We start from the raw sequence: 18804 nt of genomic DNA on the forward strand, positions 1-18804 counted from the left end.
CCTTCTCTGGTGGTCAGCGTGTTCACTACTTCCACTGCAATGAGGGAGTTCTCCTCTGATGCTCGATGCGCCTTTCCCAGTAATTTGACTGTTAGTACTGGGTCGGCAGAGAGCCTCTCGAACCTGCCTCTCTTCCACCCCCGTGTACCTCTCGTTACCTCGGTTGGGACTTCGGTACGCCACCGGGAATACCTGGGACTGTGGCTTGTCTCTCTGGCTTACTTTTCTCTGCCTCTGCAGCAGCACAGCAGCTCTGTCATCTCATGGACTGCTCAGCTTCTTCCTGCGTTGCGTTTGGGTCTGCTCCAGCTGGACCCACAGAGAAGTCCCTCAACACCTCGCTGGCATCCTCCACTCTTCTGCTTCTCCGGTCAGCCGACAGGGTTCGAAACACCTCCTTACACCTACACCTCCTGCCTATCCCGACTGGGCTTGACAACATATTTAGTCCTACTCTTCTTATACAACGTTACCAGTCCCGCCCTGGCGGATTGTCAAAGTCCTTTGCTGTTCTTGAAGGATTGATCTTCAGGCCTCCTCAGGGCTACCTCACAGTAGGTAATCTTCATGTATCCAGTGCTCTTCTTCGTCCGGATACTTTCTGTTGTGGTTGTTTGTCCTACACTACAGAAATACATGGGTCTACCCTCAAGAAAGTTGTTTGACACGAGGGGCGGGGTGGTAGGGAAGATTGGGTGCGACTTTTGGCAACGGGCTATACCACCCCTAATTGGACTATTGGGTAGCGGCTGCACCTCCTTAGCCCCATGGGAAAGGGCTCCACTGGGGAGAAGTGAGAATACCTTGCGAATCGTCACACAGCTCAGTCTGGGTGGAGAGTGAAGATAGACATTCATCAAGTTGCCGAGTCAGTACATCCTCTGGCTCTGTAAATGGGAAACACCAAGGACTGTCCCTTTCGGTAATAGTCTCCCTTTTCTGTCTATCCCGTTGTCAGGTACAGTCTTTTGCGCACACCTCCAATGGCCTGAATGAGATTCCGAGGTCTAGGAGGTCTGTCTCTGTTGCAACATGTGAATTATTTTAGGTGAAGTAAACACTCTAGCTGACGATTCAGGCTTTGATGCAGTAAGGTTTGCAGAGTCTCCCAGATGTGAGATAGGATAGGCGGAACATGAGGTGCTTGGTCAGGTAATACAGTGCCTACCTTTTCAGGGGCCTGATCCTGTAACCCAAGCCTGCTTCACTTTCCTGCTCATTGACCTGATGCTCTCTTGGGCATGGGAATTTGTCTCTAGACCTCAGTGCTAACCCTTGAGCTATCTGTTGTCCAACCTCCTCGCCTCTGGCCAAGAGCCCATTCCTTCTTTCACCTCTCAGACAACTCGTAATAGTAACTCCTGAGGATATTTTTTTAAGTTGCTCTCAGACTTAAATTTGTCTAGTCTTTTTGATTCCAGCACTGGAGTATGAGGTCATTCTTGAAACATGTCATACTTAAGCCAGGATACCAGTCAAACATGGTTGACGTGTTTATTGATTTGTCACTGAAACAATAACACTGTACAAGTAACATACTTTTAAATCATAATGATGATGTGGAATTTAATTCATTCCAAAGCTAAAATCTGCATTTACAGGATACAAATGTTGACTCTATTTTACTTAAGACTAACACACCATGCCAGAGGCAGAGTCCAGCTGTAACATAAATCGTTTAGCGCATGAATCATAATGCAGCTTTGAAGTAAATCTCACTGGGTTTCATAAAGTTGAAAGCACTCCACTGGTTAAACCAGTGATTTGAGGTATGGCTACCAGCAGGGATCAGGATTGGCTGTCTTGAGCCTTAGTTCGCTTTGGCTTGAACTGGTTATCAATAAAGTATCATTGTGCAACATAATTGACCTTCTGTTAACCCTCATTATTCATGGTCTGGTAGTTGCGAGCAACAACTAGCAGCAACTCTCAAGTTTTTTTTTAGCCTTGAGCTGGCAAATGGAACTACATTATTCAGCATGCAACATGAATTGCTGAATTCTCTTTAGTCTTGAACTGACAATTGGAAATAAGCTGTCAGCATGCAATATTAATGTCTTCCTTTAATACTCTTTAGCCTCGAGCTGGCAATCAGGAATGTATCTACTGGCATGCATCCACAATACCAGTCAATTCACCTCCTCAAACCTCGAACATTCTTTTACCAGTCTTGGGTTATAACACTTGGTTTTACAGTTGAACTCCCTATCCCCTTTTTTGATATTTAGGTTCTCTGCCCTCTTCATCCCTGGTTGTTGTGTTGTCCAGTTTCTCTTCTCCTCTGTGTCTCATCTGTTTCACTGCTCAACTGTGTGTCGAGGACCTCTCAGGTATACGCTTTCTGTAAGCATAGGATTGATTCTTCTAGGGCTTCATCTTGCCATCATGTCTGCAAGGGGATTACCATGAAATTAATCTAATTAAAAAAATGGAAAGGAGAAATGACCGAATTTATTTTCTCACATACCCCCCTACCTTAACTAATAACCTTACCCCGCACCCATGTTTTAATAAAACGGTCCCAAAATGTTGATAATAATTGGTCCAAAACAATTTATTTCTTCCTCGTTTTTTTGGGATTCGATTATGTCTGCAGATACTCTGCAAGCTGGTCTGCATTTCTGCTCAGCTCCTTCCCTTTTGCTAATGAACCAAAGGTCACTGGTATCCTCTGCAACCACAGCGCCCTCAATGTCAGCTGGTCTGCAATCCCTTCTCTGCTTCTTTACTTAGCAACTTGAGGGTTGCTCTAACTTAACGTGTTCGTCAGTATCTGGCACACAGCATTTCTGGGGCATCCACAGTGTTTCTCCTACTCCAGTTCACCAGCACTCCAGAAAGCTTGGATATAATGTGTGGTTGCTCACTTGATAGTTCTTCCCAGGTGCTTCCCCTCTATTGGTAAATCTCTTGTTGTATTCCGGTGGCTCTGTGAGGCCAATCACATGATCATGAATACTAATGAAAGAGTTTGTCTTTACACTTGACTTTTGTTTTAACAGTGGTGCTTCTACAAAGTGTACTTTCTGGAAGATGATTGAGGACACTGCTGGCAAGCTCTTCAATCTAAATTCCATTCACACACTCCCACTCATCAGTTAGATGCTTTGGGAATGACCTTTCCACACATTTATTTTTAGTATTACAAGATTTAAATACACCAAGCTGTAGGGCATCATAACTGAATAAGAGTACCTCTCTTAATTCTGACCGAAACTCATTTCACAGTTCTGAACAAATGCACAAGCATTAAAGAACCATCAGAAACATATTTTTGCTTAAATTATTATTTTCTTTTTTTTTTTACATTAGGCAAATTCCCCACAGTGGTAGTTTCAAAGCATGTAAACCTTGTTAAAGTTAAGGTAAATTAAGACCCGCCCAGGGACAGCGGGACCTTAGTTTGCTTAGGATACACTGACCGGGAAGTGGTGTGGAATGAAGAGAAGAAACAGGAGTGTTGGAGTAAAATCTGGAGCATGAGAAGGCAGGCAAAGATTGTTTGAATTAATGAATCTGAAACCCATGTTATTATTGTGGCCCCGGCGGGCTAAGAGCAAATGCAACGGTTTCACTGCATAAACGAGGGGCCCCGTCTACTTTGCATGCCTGCCTTTACCTTTCTTCCTCCGCAATTTTCCACTGATCATCTTCTGCCATGAATCATCCGCAGATTTATCCTCGTTCCTTCCACTGGGTGTTTCTATTGCTTGCAAGGGTCTTATTAAGATATAATTGGTTTGTGGTGAATTGTCACTGTCCAAGAACGTTGCATATCCATGAACTAAAATTGAAGGATAGAAAAACATTACAGAACTCAGCACTGTGCCTGAATAAAGCATTACATTCTGAAATATACACATCTCCAGTAGCATAACTAAAGCAAATTATCACCAACTTTTCAACATCATCCTGATCTTCAAGATCTGAGAGAAGACAGTCATTGCACAAGTAAAAACCCATCAAGATTTATATCAACTGCTTTCTCAACTCTGGTGCAGAAAATGTCCAAATTAGTATCCTTGGTGACAACTGAGCAATCTGTGATAACTGTTTCATCTAAATCTTTATCGAGCCACTACCATGGACGCACAAGCTAACTTCTGAATACCCCCAGCACTGTGCTAAATCTAAAGCCTAAGAAAAAGTGTCCACTCTTCTTTCTTCAACTGATCCTTCCTTGCCACCAAAGGCAAACACTGTCCCAGCACGCTCACTTTCTCTTTGTCATCCATCTTTTTTGGTATTTGAATAGGGTCCTTAGTCATGCTCCTCAGCAACGCCAGAATCCAATTGCACATGTATGCAGATGATGTTCCTATATTAATATAAAGTCTTTGCCGACCACTACTCAAAGTCTACATTTGCATCAGCAACCTTCTGCCGTTTGCTACAAGGTGTGCAAATGGCTTGAACACCAGGTAACAAAAAGGAATATCGGCCTCATTGTCACGGTTTTGCCAAAACCAAACACTCCCCAGAGTTCTCATGCCCCTAACTCAATGATCTCACATTTACCCAAATACTACAAAATGCACAATTCAATGTACACATTCAATTCACAGGTCAATGTAGCCTCCTTATATTATCCCTTGGAGCATAGAATATTCTGGACAGTCACTGTACAGGGGAAACATCAGTTATTAAACAGGAGTTATTTATAAGTTGTAGCTGATACACAAGCATTTAGTGCTGTGACTCTGATGGATCAAGAAGAGCACCAAGACTGCAGGCAAAGGTCTGGGTGAAGTAGCACTGTTTCTACACAGAAATGGGATATTTTTATTTATTAATTTAGAGTTTTGTAGAGGCCAATGTGGCAAGATGGAGTAAGGAGGCTGACGAGGTGGTATAGTTTTGGCTACAGACTTTTATTAAATATAAGGAAAAGAACCTACCCCTCTGTAATTCTAGAGGGGTTTTCCCTACCTCAGCAAAGAATAACTCGGGTGCTCATCAGGGTGCAAGTCAGAAGAAACCAAAATACCGTCCTCAATCCAAACCAACTACTCTGTCTAACGCAAACAAATGAAGAAGACAAGGAGTCAATGAACTTCTAAATCCCAGCCACCAGGAGAAAGGCTGCCTTCTCCTGGTTAAACAATCACATATTGGTTTAACTTAACAGTCTCTTGTCATAGGGTCCGATTTACCAAATCTGCTTGGACAAGGAGAATGACTCCCTTCTCCTGGCCCATCTGGAAAAGCTCTGAAGACTATTCCTGGACAAGTCTTTAGAAGTTTCTTTAATTCCTCCCAGGGGTCTGCACACCAGAGTTAAGACTTCATCCGTTCTCCTCCTTATTGCTGAGGCCTTGTTGTGACTTTTTATATCTTGACTATTAGGGAGATTACTCCCTGGTTCCTTTTTAAATCTTTCACATATGCTGGGTTGCCCATTGTGACAAGGGAGTTTACTCCTGAGGCACTCTTGAGATTTATGGTTTCTCGTGTGACCACAGGGACAAGGGAGATTACTCCTGGGGAATACTTGGCTCTCGGTTTTCTGAATATCACTGCTGTAATGCGGGAGACCACTCCCAAGGAAAACCTGACTTTTTGAAGCTTTGTGTATCATTACTGTGATGAGGGAGATTACTTATAGGGAATACCAGACTCTTGGTCCTTTGGGTATCACTATTGTGACGAGGGAGATCCCTCTCGAGGAATACTGAACTCTTTGGGCTCCGTGGACCCCACCTGGATTTCCTGCAAATACTCTTACTTGGATCTTCACTGGGGTGTGCTACCGGTTCTTCCTGGGGTCTCATGTCGCCACTGCTTTTGCACACATTTTGAACGTCTTGCTGCTTTCCTCCTCTCTGGGCTATGCAGCTCTGCTGTGCTGTTGCTGCAGCAGTCCTTTGTGTGTTTTACAGACCACACAGTACACCTCTGAGAGGCCACGCCATCACTGGATTCTTCCTGCTTGTTCCCTCCGGCTTGCGTAATTCCTGTTGCCCTCTTCTCTAGACACCTAATGCTTCAAGACTTCAGGTAGCGTGGGTTTGAATTCCCTGTGCCCCTAAGGACGGATGCCAGCTTCCTTTGCTGCTCTTCCTGCTCCCTAACACTCTCAGTCCTTCATCTGTTGTTACTTTATACTGCTTGGCCCACACCAGTGAAACGTCAATATTTGATATAAAGCCTTTGAGGTTATCTTCATGCTCCTTGCTGGCCACCTCGTATCACTTCTTGAATAATCCCTTCTACTGTGGTCCTGTATGTTTCTCTGGTTCTTCTTCGTCTCAGTCTCATCTAATCTGCCAGATGCAATAGTAGAGACTTCACGATAACATACAGTAGAAGATTCATGTTTGGGGGAGGATTCAACAGGCCCATGTATTCTGGTAACAAGGGTGTGGGGAGGTCTTTCACGGGTCGGGAGTCCTTAACCTCATGATGGAAGTGTCTCCCTTTGAGATCATCTTACTTTCTACCACCCCTAGGGAAATCTTTGGGTAACGGCCTCACCTCCCTAGCCTCATAGGGAAGGGCTCCTCTCTGGGGAGTAGTGACAAGAACCCTTGAATCGTCACACTATACATTACCTTACATTCCATTCAGGGCACTAGGGGATAGAATAGAGCAAGGCTCTAGAAAATGCAGTTAGACTACATCAGAATGTTGGGGTTGGTCCCTGAGTCAATACTCCTCGGTTTATATCTTGTGTGAAGACATACCTCAAGTGAAAGGCCAGGGTGAAATGGCTTTTTCAGTGCTCAATTCCAAAAATTAAAATTCCATCAGACTTGGATACTGTGAAAAGGGGTGGGTTTGTAGTTTGCACCTAGGCAAAGCAAACCATAATGGCTTCTTTTGTTCTGAATCAATAGCTTTCAAGAAAAAGAAAAAAGCAAAGTCAGATTTAATCACAAGAAAGAATAAATAACTCACGCATGCGCTTTTCATCAAGGATGTTATTTGGAGACTCAATGTTGAGGAGAAGATCTGCGGCATCCGTGGTTTCAACCGATGTATCTGGGCAAGAAGACTCATCTGGAAGAAAAGAACAGGGGATAGGTTCAGGAAGCCTATCTCAGAGGAGAATCCCGTTGTGGCCAGCCATTACGTTTTAGTCACTTTTGGTCCCTGACGCAACTAAAATAAAGAAAATGCGATCAAGAGCCCTTAACAATATTTAGTAAACATTTTGGCAAAAGGCAGGTGAACATCCACGTGGGAGAAATTTAAAGTAACATCACTCAATCAAGAAAAAATATTTATACTGTGCCCGTTACCACCAACAGTCTCCTGGTGAGGTTCATTACACACAACCTGCATTCATTTAGGGAGCATTTCTTGTTGTTTTTTAAGACCATGCATGGGACTTTTAAAAATGTGCTTTCTTGCAGCTTCATTTCCCTAAACTCACATTATTTTGCTAAAGACCCATCACTGTCCTCCACATTGATAGACATGTGCTGGCACTATGTGGATCTGGGTTATAGTTGTTACAACTGTCTTACCTTCAAAGAGAGCACCAGAATGTTCCAGTGCACCTGACGCTACTGCTGTGATCTTACATGTATATAGGGGCCAGGTTTACTGTAAGAAGTAAGAGTGAGATTCGGCTTCAGTAGTATCAAATCAGATTGTTGGGAATTGAGCCTCTGGCTCTCTTATTAGCAGGAAGTGCTTGCATCCTACAAATACTGGCACGCGCTGCCTCTGCCCAGTTTTTATCTATCCCCAATATGTTTCTCTATTTGGCTATTTAGTCCATGCACTTACATAGTAGCAATTGAAGCCCAAAGCACAAAAACCGGAAAGAAAAAATATCTCTGATTAAAATGTGATAAAAGGAAATGTATATTACACTACAAATAAAAACTTCATGCCCCTAATTGAGTAAAACCCCTCACTTGGCTTGTACAGTGTCATATTGTGTAGTTCTATAAACTGTCACCTGGTCAGTGCTTTCTTTTACATGTAACAGGGATTATTCTTTCACAGAGTGGACTCTGGTTGCTTTAAGAAGAGGCCTTAGCCATGTCGCACTCAACAAGAACAAAATATCAAAATACCAATTTCCGGCAAAACACAACCAGAGTCACGCAGCTGCAGCTTTTAGCCTGGTTGCGTACAGTTTATTTTATAATTAGCAGTTTTGCTGCTTTATCCAGGGACTTGGCATGAACCATAACATCCTGGTACAGGTCACATCCATGGGACAGGGGTGTTGGGGGTGGGGGATTGGCAAATATCAACTGAGGCTTCAATGTTTTCAGCTAGTTCACTGGCCTAATGCAAAGTTCAGCTTGCATTGCTGTGGCGGGTGGTCCTCTTGGAACTCCCAAGAAGGCTCCAACCTTCCCGAACGTTGGTCGCAATCAAATCCACTTGATGCAGAACGAGCCTAGGCCTGCAAGACGCTGTCTTAAACTCCTGTCCCATTAATAATACTAAAAAGATCCTTACAAAGTCATAATATATGCCACAAAGTCAGGTAATTGATCATTTCATCCATTAAGTCCCTGCAACTCTGAATTCTATGCCTAGAATTTTTCTACTGTATTAGCAATACATGTGACATTTTTATTGCAGCTGACTCAACACAGGTTCATGCAAGGTATCTCACTGCTCTCTCAGGGACACACAATAGAAGCAAGTCAGGGAATCAAGGGAGGGCAGTGTCGGCAGGCCTAGTAGGCAAGAGGGCAGCGTCCGGCCATCTTTCAGCCACCTCTTCATCACAGACAATACCTATGAGTGATAGCCTACAGGACATTCCTCAGACATGGTCCATGAACTGAGGAAGGGGATCACTCTCAGAGCCCATCCCGTTAGGAAAGATTTCTTTTTTGATACCTTTTCCCTCCACAGTTTCTATGGACCCCCCCAATGTTTTTGCTTTGTTTTTTTTAACATGGTTTGACTTTTGAAGAAAGGCTTCAGATTCACTCCCCCTGCCTCTTGCCCATTTTGTTATGGGGAAACTGATCAGTCCTTCAGACTATCAGTACTGGGAAACCAAGTTTTTCTTATGTTTTACTTTTTGGAACTTTTTAACACTGCACACAGCATCTTACAATGCAGTGCAATGAGGATATGTTTGTATCACCCTAGCCATTTACACTTGGGATTTTTAGTTACTTTTATATCTTCCTAAAGACAAGCTGGTGGCAGCAATGATATTTTTACAATTCATATGTTATTTTGGGTACGCACATTTGCGTTTACTGTGTATGGCTACTAAACGTGGGTTGGGCCCTAGAATGGCCACACCACAAGGTTTTTGCTTGCCAGATCAGAAGAGGGAGAGGGAGAAAGAGGGAAAGAGGGAAAGAGGGAAAGAGGGAGAGAGGGAGAGAGGGAGAGAGGGAAAGAGGGAAAGAGAGAGAGAGAGAGAGAGAGAGAGAGAGAGAGAGAGAGAGAGAGAGAGAGAGAGAGAGAGAGAGAGAGAGAGAGAGAGAGAGAGAGAGAGAGAGAGAGAGAGAGAGAGAGAGAGAGAGAGAGAGAGAGAGAGAGAGAGAGAGAGAGAGAGAGAGAGAGAGAGAGAGAGAGAGAGAGAGAGAGAGAGAGAGAGAGAGAGAGAGAGAGAGAGAGAGAGAGAGAGAGAGAGAGAGAGAGAGAGAGAGACTCTATATATCCATCCATCTAAGGAAGTGGGTAGGACAAGTCTGGGTGTGGGGCATGAGTGAAACCAATAGTTGTCCCCGATTGGGCAACTAATGACTGTTGATGCAGATCTTTGCCATTGGTGGGCTTGGACTTTCTTCCAAGCTTGGTTTTGGATAAGACGACGACTACTGCAGCCATTTCGGGAGATCAGCATTGGAGCCAAGAATCCCTCGTAAGAAGAAAAGCTGACTGAAGATCTGAAGAAGACTCCTGGCATCCCTTCCTGTGTCTAGCCTGTTGAAGCCCTGTTGGACTTCCTGATCTGCGAAGGCCCTGTCCTGGTCTTAAACCCCTGGACTGGTGGAACTAATAAGTCTTAAAGTGCTCTCGAGGATCCAGCCATCCTGAGCCTTCAGAAGTGTCCCTGGACCACCCGGTTGTTAGGAAAGATTTCATTTATGTGTAATTTTCCCTCCATTTGTGGACCCCCCCAAACCGTTTGCTTTCGTTTGGCTATCCTATCCTGAACTTTTACCAGTGGAGCCCAGCCTTCAGCTATAATCCCCTGGGCTTTTGCTCACTTGTTATGGGGAAACAGACACGTCCTTCAGACTGTCTGGGAAATGATATTTCAATTTCTTGTTAACTTTTTAACAGTGCACAATGTACCTTCCAGTACCGTGTGCTGGGGTCCTTTTTGTTTTACGGCCCTAGACACCCTCAAAGGATTTTTTGTTAATTGTACAAGTGTACCTGGGAGGAACTGGTGTCAGTAGTACATTTTATAATGTTTTACTGGCTCACACTGCGTTTACCGCGTTTGGTTCAAGACTGACCAGATCCGAAAATGGCCAGGCCACAAAGTCTTTTGTTCTGTCCCATGGCCATTTTGTGCCTTGCCTTCACCCAGGTCGAGTAACCTGGGTTGTCCTCATTTGGGCACGCAGCCTCCCGCGAAAACCGATCCCTTTTGCGGCTTTTTGCCCGACACACGTGTGTGTGTGCACCCAGGAAGTGGGTTGGGACTGTCTGGTCACAATCCACACTACTGGTGCCAGGATGTCTGGAGTGCCTGAATGACGGAGACCACCATGGACCGTGATTGGACCACGACTGGGATGCCTGCATGAGAGCAGATCTTCGAATGAAAGTCCTCGATTGTGGCGCAAAGCTAATCTTGGATAATAGAAGGGGCTCTGCATCCATTCCAGGTCGATCACCTGAGATCTCACCGAACTACAGAGAAAGCCAAGCCTCCTGCATGAAGAAACAGACTTGTGAAACCACCAGAGACGCTTTTGAAGGTTTTGGCACCCATCCCCCTCTGCTGTCCCGTCAGACCCCTGCTTTCTTCCTCGATCAAGAAGGCCTGCCAAGGTGCTTTGTCCCTTTGGAGTAGTCGGAACAACTACTCTCGGTGCCCCCTACTTACCTACCGAATGAGTCCCTTCGGAAGTGTTCCTGGGCCATCCAGTGAACTGTCCCGCTCTACCTCAGGGTACCCCGCAGAATCGCCGCTGTCTCGAGTGGAAACATGAGACTTGGGACATCGCTTGCTTGTGGTCTTGTGCATTCTCCTGCCACATTACGCGGGCCTAGCTCCTCTGGGTCTCGAATTTGGAGAGTGCGTAACTGCCCACATCTGTGATTCCTATGTCACTACCTGTTGGTGACGATTGCTGTAGGTACCTTGCTGTTTTGCTCTCCTGTGCCCTGAAGCCTGCTGCACCGGAATTTTCATCATACCTTCTTTGGAAGCTGAGCAAAGGCAACTATCCCATCACAGACGATTGTTCTATCCCGCAGTCGCTGAGAGACGGAGCGCCGTCAAACTGCAGGACTCGAACCTACTAGCGACCTCCACTAAACTGGCAAAGTTTGGTCTGGACTGTGCCGAGGGTCGGTGAGTACTTGCATCACTGTTAATGATAGCAGGTGCCACACTTAGATGGAATTTTGAATGCTGGTATGTGCCACCCTTAGATGGAATCGTAAACATTAGCCTGAGTCACATCTAAATGGAGACGAGAGGGTTAGCAAATGCCACACTCGGATGTAATTCCAAATGACGGCATGTGCCACACTCGGATGGAACCATGAACATTGGCCTGCGTAGCATCTGGATGGAATTGTGAAGGTTGGCATGTGCCACCCTTAGATGGAATCGTAAACATTAGCCTGAGTCACATCTAAATGGAGACGTGAGGGTTAGCAAATGCCACACTCGGATGTAATTCCAAATGACGGCATGTGCCACACTCGGATGGAACCATGAACATTGGCCTGCGTAGCATCTGGATGAAATTGTGAATGTTGGCATGTGCCACACTTGGATGGAATTGTGAATGTTTGGTTGGAATCATGAACATTGGCCTGAGTCGCATCTAGACAGGATCATGAAGGTTAGCAAGTGCCAAACCTAGATGGAATTGTGAATGTCAGCATATGCTGCAACGTGGAAATCTAGCACATCACCTCTAAGCAACGATGCCAACAACCAACCCACTAACAATTTCACCCCTTGCATACACCTATCAAACTCTAAACAAACACAAACACAACCCTATAGCACAACAAACCGCACAAACATCACTACAACGCAACAACAAAAAAACCACACAGACTCGCACAACAGCATATGACGGCTACCGAACGGAAAGCACCCAAGCCCAGCAGACGGTGTTAACCGGGTTGAGGCTGCCAACAGCACATCACTGCTCTCTTGCACTTTTCCTGCTCGTTCCCACTAACTCACCACCTGTTCACTTTTCAGATCCGCCAGAGGACCGCCAAATATCCTTTAACATTAACATCACTTACCAGTGGCCCCCTGGCACAAATGATCACTTTTATGCACGAATATCCCTTAAAAGGTATTTGATCTTGGCTGGGTCAGCGTGCTCTCCCTAGCTATTCTCACCTATTGAAAACTGCTCTGCCGTCAAGGGGAGATCCTACTCGAGTAGGGGAACCAATTCTTGATCGCCTCAAGCCCCTTCCTGACTCGGTACAGCCCTCCCAAGAAGACCCGCTTTTTGTTCTGTCTGCGCAATTGTGCGTTTCAACGCACAACTGTACTGTTGAGCACAAAGCTCCCCTCTTCTTAGGGCTGGATTTGAAAGTTAGGGAACGACTGAAGAATTGTCTAATGCTCCTAGTGTGTTAACTCAACCCTCGCTTCACAGGGCGTTTTACTGCTGTGTGGCATTAGGAAACGTAATGTATATAGGTTATTTAGTATAAAGGATTTTGTGTGGTACCGGTTTGATCTAATTAAAGTTTACTTGTGTCGAGTGGCTGACAAATGTAGATATTTTTCATAAACTCTTGTCTAAGAGTAATTTGTTGTTCGTTACTGTGTGTGCTCATTGTGGGCTTCGGATCACTCTCCCCCCTCCTGAGACTTGATCTTGACCGCCTGTAAAACTACCTAGATTGGTCTGGCTTGTCCAGAAGGTTCCCCTGTTTTCACTAAACTGTGGGTGGCCTCCTAAAGAAATCCATCTCAACACCAGTGGATTATCCAGCTCTCTAGTGGGCTACCTTTCTAAAACTGTTGCTGTTCTGTGTTTGCAGCTGGTAACTTTGGTGGTCGTTAGCTTGTGATATAAGTCGGCTTCCTGCCAAATTTCAGCCTCCCAGCCTCCATGAATCCGGTCCTCGAAGGACTTTTAACTATCGCGACTGGAAGGACGCCCGCAGTCATCTGTGTACAGTGGCCCTCGCTGGAACTCACCATCCCCCATCCCTTGAAGTACCCTGAAGCGGGCTGCATCGGTGAATCTTGCATTTCTCCATCAGCAATGGTTGCACTCTTCTCCTGGACCCGATTGGAAGAATTCTTGCACTTGTAGCACCTGGAACCAACGGTGGGACAACCAACCTTCAGTGACTGCCAGTCGACCCATCAAGTCATCTGGGCGAATCAGAGTCAAGGGGGTAAGTAAACGCGAAGCATGTGTCTCTCCCTGTCCTCTGAGAGAGACCTGTATTCTTCCATTCCACTGCCTTTTGGTCGGTACAATCTGAAAGATAACATTTTACTTGCCTGATAACTTTGCTACATCTCTTTTTTTGGAGCAATCACCAACACAAATAACTTACCTGGTACAAATACAAGAAGCATTGAGCCTTCTGTGAGTTTTGGGTACAAGGCCCCATTTTTCTTGGGGATTACACTGATGAAGTCAGGGAAAATCACTTGTGACTTGGCTGGCTCGATCTTTACTGCATCACTTTTCTGATTTAAGTCATTCAGTGTATTATAATAACCTATTGTATATATGTTTAGTATTGAGTGTTGTGCGATAAAATCACCTGCTTGTTTCATTATTTAGTATGCCTTTAAGACCTAGAATAAATACTTTATTTTTATTCATACCTGTCTAAATTTAATTATTGTCTGCTTCACTGAGTGGACTCCTGACCCCAATCACACTCTCCTGAGAATAGCCTGGACTGCTCTCCACATCTACCATGATTGTGTTTTGGCTAACTTCTCAGAGTTCCTCTGTTAACTAACTAGGGCATCTTTGTAAAATCTGTCCACCAGGCCAGATTCTAGAAATCATCTTAACAAACCCCAACGCACATGCATAATTCACATTGAGCTATGTGATGGATCACAGGCTCAACAAGCCAGACACAATTAGCAGCCATGGGGCTGTGACAAACCATCAGATGGCATCACTACTCCCAAGAGGGGAGCACCTTTAATGAGGCCAGGGAGGTGAGGCCACTAATCGATAGAACCCCCCTGGGGTTGGAAAATGCGGGAGGAACTTTGTTAGGACAGTATTTCTGAAGTGCAACTAAGGGCTTAGTAAAACCATTCAACCAAGGCAGTACAAGACTCCACTCTTAGTATAAGGCTGTACCACTGAGTTCAGAGTAGCGTAGACAGAGCAGCCAGGCTTATCTTAGGAGGGAGAGAGAGGGCTGTAGAATCAGTACAAAGGAATTGTAATAAAAATGGTCCAAAGAAAAACTGAAACACTATGTATTGTAAAAAGTAAATGGTTTATTTAAATACAAGTAGGCCCAGATACATCTTGGGGGAAATAAGTACTATCAGAGAAACACATTATAGAAAAACACAACACTATGCTTGAAGGTACAAAGGCCCAAGCATATAACCTGATTTGGAACACCTAACAGGAGTTCCAGGGAAGTCAAACCAATAGTTACTTTTTAGATTACTTAGTAATATAAGAGTAGTAGACCCTAGCAGTTGTACTGTGCCGTTCAGCAAGAAATCACTTAGTAAACCAACTGGACAATATACTTTTTGTGAATAGTGGAACACTTATTCTAGGTACAGTAAAAACCTATAAATTCTTTTGTGATACAAACCCATAACTTTTTTTGTGATAACTCAGTTCTACTAGGTGAGTAAAACCTACGGAGGTAATATTCTATTACAGATGCTTTTGAGATCAGTAAAACATAGATTGAGATAAGCAATAACTCTTGTAACCTATTTTAGGATGGCAAACAGCTACCTTAAGGTAAGTAAAACCTATTCATTTTCTAAAGGATCTATCCGCAACTTAAAGGCGGTATAAACTTCAGACTGTTTTTGTGTCTGTCTAAAACAGAACAGGGAAAGCAAAACCCAGTGTTACACTTTATGAATGCCTCAAGGTTATTATAGGTAGGTAAAACCTAATGCAGACTTACTCTGGGCAGGCTATCAGCAAGTCAGGGGAAGCAAGACCCAGTTGGGAAACGTATACACAATTCTCTGAAAGAAATAGGGGGTGAAGCCGACAGCATTACTTTTGGAAAAGAGGCAGAGCCAATTTACAAGTGAGTAGAATAACCTTACCTCTACTTTCTATTAGAATGGTGAAACAGTTTCTAAGGAAAAAACGACGTTACATATACTTTTCAGAATGGCAGAACATTACTAAGGTAAGTAAAATAACCTAACCTATACTTTTTAGAATGGCTGAACAGTTCTAAAGTAATAACATTTCTAACTGTTCACTCTCAGAGTTACAGTTACCAACCAACTTCTTTTGCAAGTAAGTAACTTTAAAACACTTATTCTCTTTTTTAGGCAAAATGCCCAATCCTTCTTAAGGGAATAGTGCGCTCAAAAATATTATTGTTCCGAGGAATCGGGCATGTGTTTTTAAGCATACGTTGGTCGATCGTACAAACAATTCCTATGCACCTTACTGTAGTTTTCCTCATTTTTACACATGCGAAATCAGGCAGCAGGGTGCGGCCATCTTGTGCTCATCTTATCCGTTGCCGCATCGCCCCAAGGTGAACTGCCCTGGCGGCACTAAATCATATCCCCCGCCCCTGAGGTTGACATCACCAAACCTAGTGATATTCTCCGCCCATCTCCATTACGTTACTGGGCAGCGTAGCCAAACGCACCCAGTCATCACCTACGTGTTAACATAGGTTGACGCAGAACCCGGAATATCAACACACATCATCTCACAACACAGCGTGTCTCAATTTTGAATATAAAACTATACTTTTAAAGGAAATCCGCTTGTTAGGCAGAAACCTGTGCAGTTCCCTTAGAGACCACTGCAAAAGGCTTAAGACTACAGGTGTTGGCAGTAAACCCAATTGGTAGCAGTCTGTACCACCCAGATTTACCTGGTAGCTGTGGCTGAGCAGCCAGACTTCTCTCAAGAAGAGTTAGACAGTATGTAGAGTATACAAGATAGGTACCAAAATACAGTAGCACAAGCAAACACTGACCAGAGCTTTTGGTATCAAGTATATAATTATTTATTTAAAGACACACTTAGAAACACTCTAGCACTATTATTGTAAGCAAGTTCAAAAACACAGTCACTATCAATATATATACATCCCTTATTCCTTATTAAACAAGTCTTAGTTAACACCACTTATTTCCAGACAGAGGTGAGCGCTTAACTAAAGATGGCACTCCAATAAGTTAAGAGGGAAAAGGCAGAAATTAGAAACAGCACACAACACAATACTTTAGAAGCACTCAGCAAGGCAGGAAAGTCAAAGTCTACTTGTGAGCAAAAAGTTCATAGGCCAGGCTCCCTCTTGGAGAGAGTAGAACACCAATGCGCCCAAGATCACACAGTTTAAAAGGCTTGGAGAGTCTTGCAGAGAATTTAAAAAGGAATCAGTTCAGCTCAGAAAAGTTCAGTTAGCCAGCCTAGGGCCAACCCAAGTGGTAAATTGAGGATTTACGAGACACCCCACACAGACCTTTGCGAGGGAGGCCAGGCGGACACAGTACTTTGAAAGTGGAGAGAATCCTCCAGCGGGGGCAGTTGTTCCTGGCAGCGGGTGCAAGTCGCGGCATCGTCCAGAGGAAGAGATGGTCTCGACGTGGAGGAAAGCTGAAGGTCGTTGCACTGCCAGGGAAGAAACCAGCCGCGGAGTTCTCCGGTAAAAAGGTACTACCCTTTTATTTGCGGTAGTGGAAAAACGTGGTATCCCGGTTGCCGGGGTGCTTGGCACAGGCAAGGCGGCCACGAGATGATCCGGGAAGGCGAAAAGGCAGGCAAACTGGTTATCCTAACCAGTCAAAGGAAGAAGACTCTTCGGGATGAAGCTCTCCTCTGTCGTTGGAAGAAGTGGTGAGTCGGTTCAGCAGGGCTCCACCGGTGGTGTCGTCGTTGCAGGTCAGCTCAGCTTCTCCCTCTTCGGATTCTTTGGTCCTGTGGCGACGTCTGAAGTCCCAGTCCCCAAAGCCCTGCTTTTATGCAGAAAACCCCCATTCATCAGTCCTAGCTGTCACTCAAACATGCTAAGTGGTGAGCCGGGCGGCTCACCACTGGGCCAATCACACAAGAGTGTGACTTGAGTTGCCGAGGCAACTCAGTCCAGGGTGCCTAAACCCCCTCCCACACCCCCTGTGGTACCCAGACAGAGTGGCACCACTTTTGGAGGCTTCTGTGGAGAAGCCCGCCAAAAAGTGGAACAAAGGGGTCGACTTGGGTTGGAGTCACAGAAGCGAACACAAACGCCATTTTGGAACCGAGTTCCGGCAAAAAATACCAACCGGTGAATTAATATTAACTAAATAAACCGGCGGTATGTTTGAGGCTATGTTAAAAAGTATTAGCCTTGAACAATGGGAAAATCCCATAGGAATATATTCGCGGTTGAATATAAAAAGTAGTATCCACTGCCACCAGCCAAAACTCGCTCAGGGGGGACTGGACAGTGCCCCCTCGAACAACAGACCCAGGGGCAATCGAATTGCCCCTACCAGAACGCCCACAATATGATGCTTTGTACTGGTTCTGTTCACAATTTAGGACTAGTAAAGCCAATGGTGACTTTACATGCCCTGGGAGACAGTAGTCAGTCCCAGGGTACAGAGTCTATGTTTGGGGGTCACTATGACACCTCTGTGTTACGGCACAGAGGGTGCTGTGTAACACACATACCGAAAACACATGAAGCCCTATGGAGTAAAAGACCCCATAGCCCATAAAACACATACAAAGTCAAAGGATATCTCAAATCATGTCTAAGAGTGGGAGAAAAAGAGTCTCACTCTTAGCAGGAGAAAAAGAATAAACCCCAAAAATCCAGCAAAGCTGCTGGGGGACTCACTAGGTTTGGGAAATAAGCCTTAACAGAGAATTCTCCCTAACGCTGCTGATTGCCATATTCAAGCAAATGTCTAATTTTTTTCTTTGTTCTCGATCCACAAATGTTTATCGTGAGTAACGCGGTTTACTTTTGGGTATAAGAAGCGCACCGTGAATCGCAAGGCTTCAGCATCAGCTTGGCGCTAGGCCACCGTAAACGATGTGAGGTTGCTCCTTATCGCTGGTACCGGGTAAGGGCATATCGGCCCGTGACCATCGTCCCAAAACAGCATCATGGTGATCCAGCCATTTAAGTGTATCTGTAACTGCATGTGAAAAAAGCCGTCAATTGGTATATGGAATTGATGACAATCGCAGAAAGGCAGGATGTAGCTGTTTGAAAAACATAACAGAAATGTGTCTCAGTAACTGTCCTTTATTATAATTTATCATTTTACCCATTAATTCTGTACCGTGTGAAATGTGAATCAATGGGAACACAGAGAAAATAACGTGGAAAGTAGTCTACAATTTGCTTGCGAGGTTAGTGCTATGGAGTATGTTCAGCTCGCAATGGGATGCGGAAGCCGACGCTAAAATTCGAAGAACACAGATGGCATTTAAACTAAATATTAGCATAGAATATGGCGTTTGTGCAACCTGGGGGAACCCAAATGTGATTTCGATG

The 18804-nt window shown here is 44.6% G+C and overlaps 1 protein-coding gene across 2 annotated transcripts in view; it reads right to left on the reverse strand.

The window, feature by feature from the left end:
- LOC138481152 (ETS-related transcription factor Elf-1-like) overlaps positions 1 to 18804 on the reverse strand; it is a 621807-nt gene that overhangs the window by 168193 nt on the left and 434810 nt on the right. For both annotated transcript variants that reach the window (XM_069613090.1, XM_069613091.1), the window contains 2 exons: positions 6898 to 6999; positions 3620 to 3784 (listed from right to left, as the gene is read on the reverse strand). In XM_069613090.1, coding sequence (XP_069469191.1) covers positions 3620 to 3784; positions 6898 to 6999 — 267 coding nt within the window. The remainder of the gene's footprint in view (positions 1 to 3619; positions 3785 to 6897; positions 7000 to 18804) is intronic.

This window comes from Ambystoma mexicanum, chromosome 5p (assembly GCF_040938575.1).
Source record: "Ambystoma mexicanum isolate Mex_15411 chromosome 5p, UKY_AmexF1_1, whole genome shotgun sequence".
NCBI classification, from domain to species: domain Eukaryota; kingdom Metazoa; phylum Chordata; class Amphibia; order Caudata; family Ambystomatidae; genus Ambystoma; species Ambystoma mexicanum.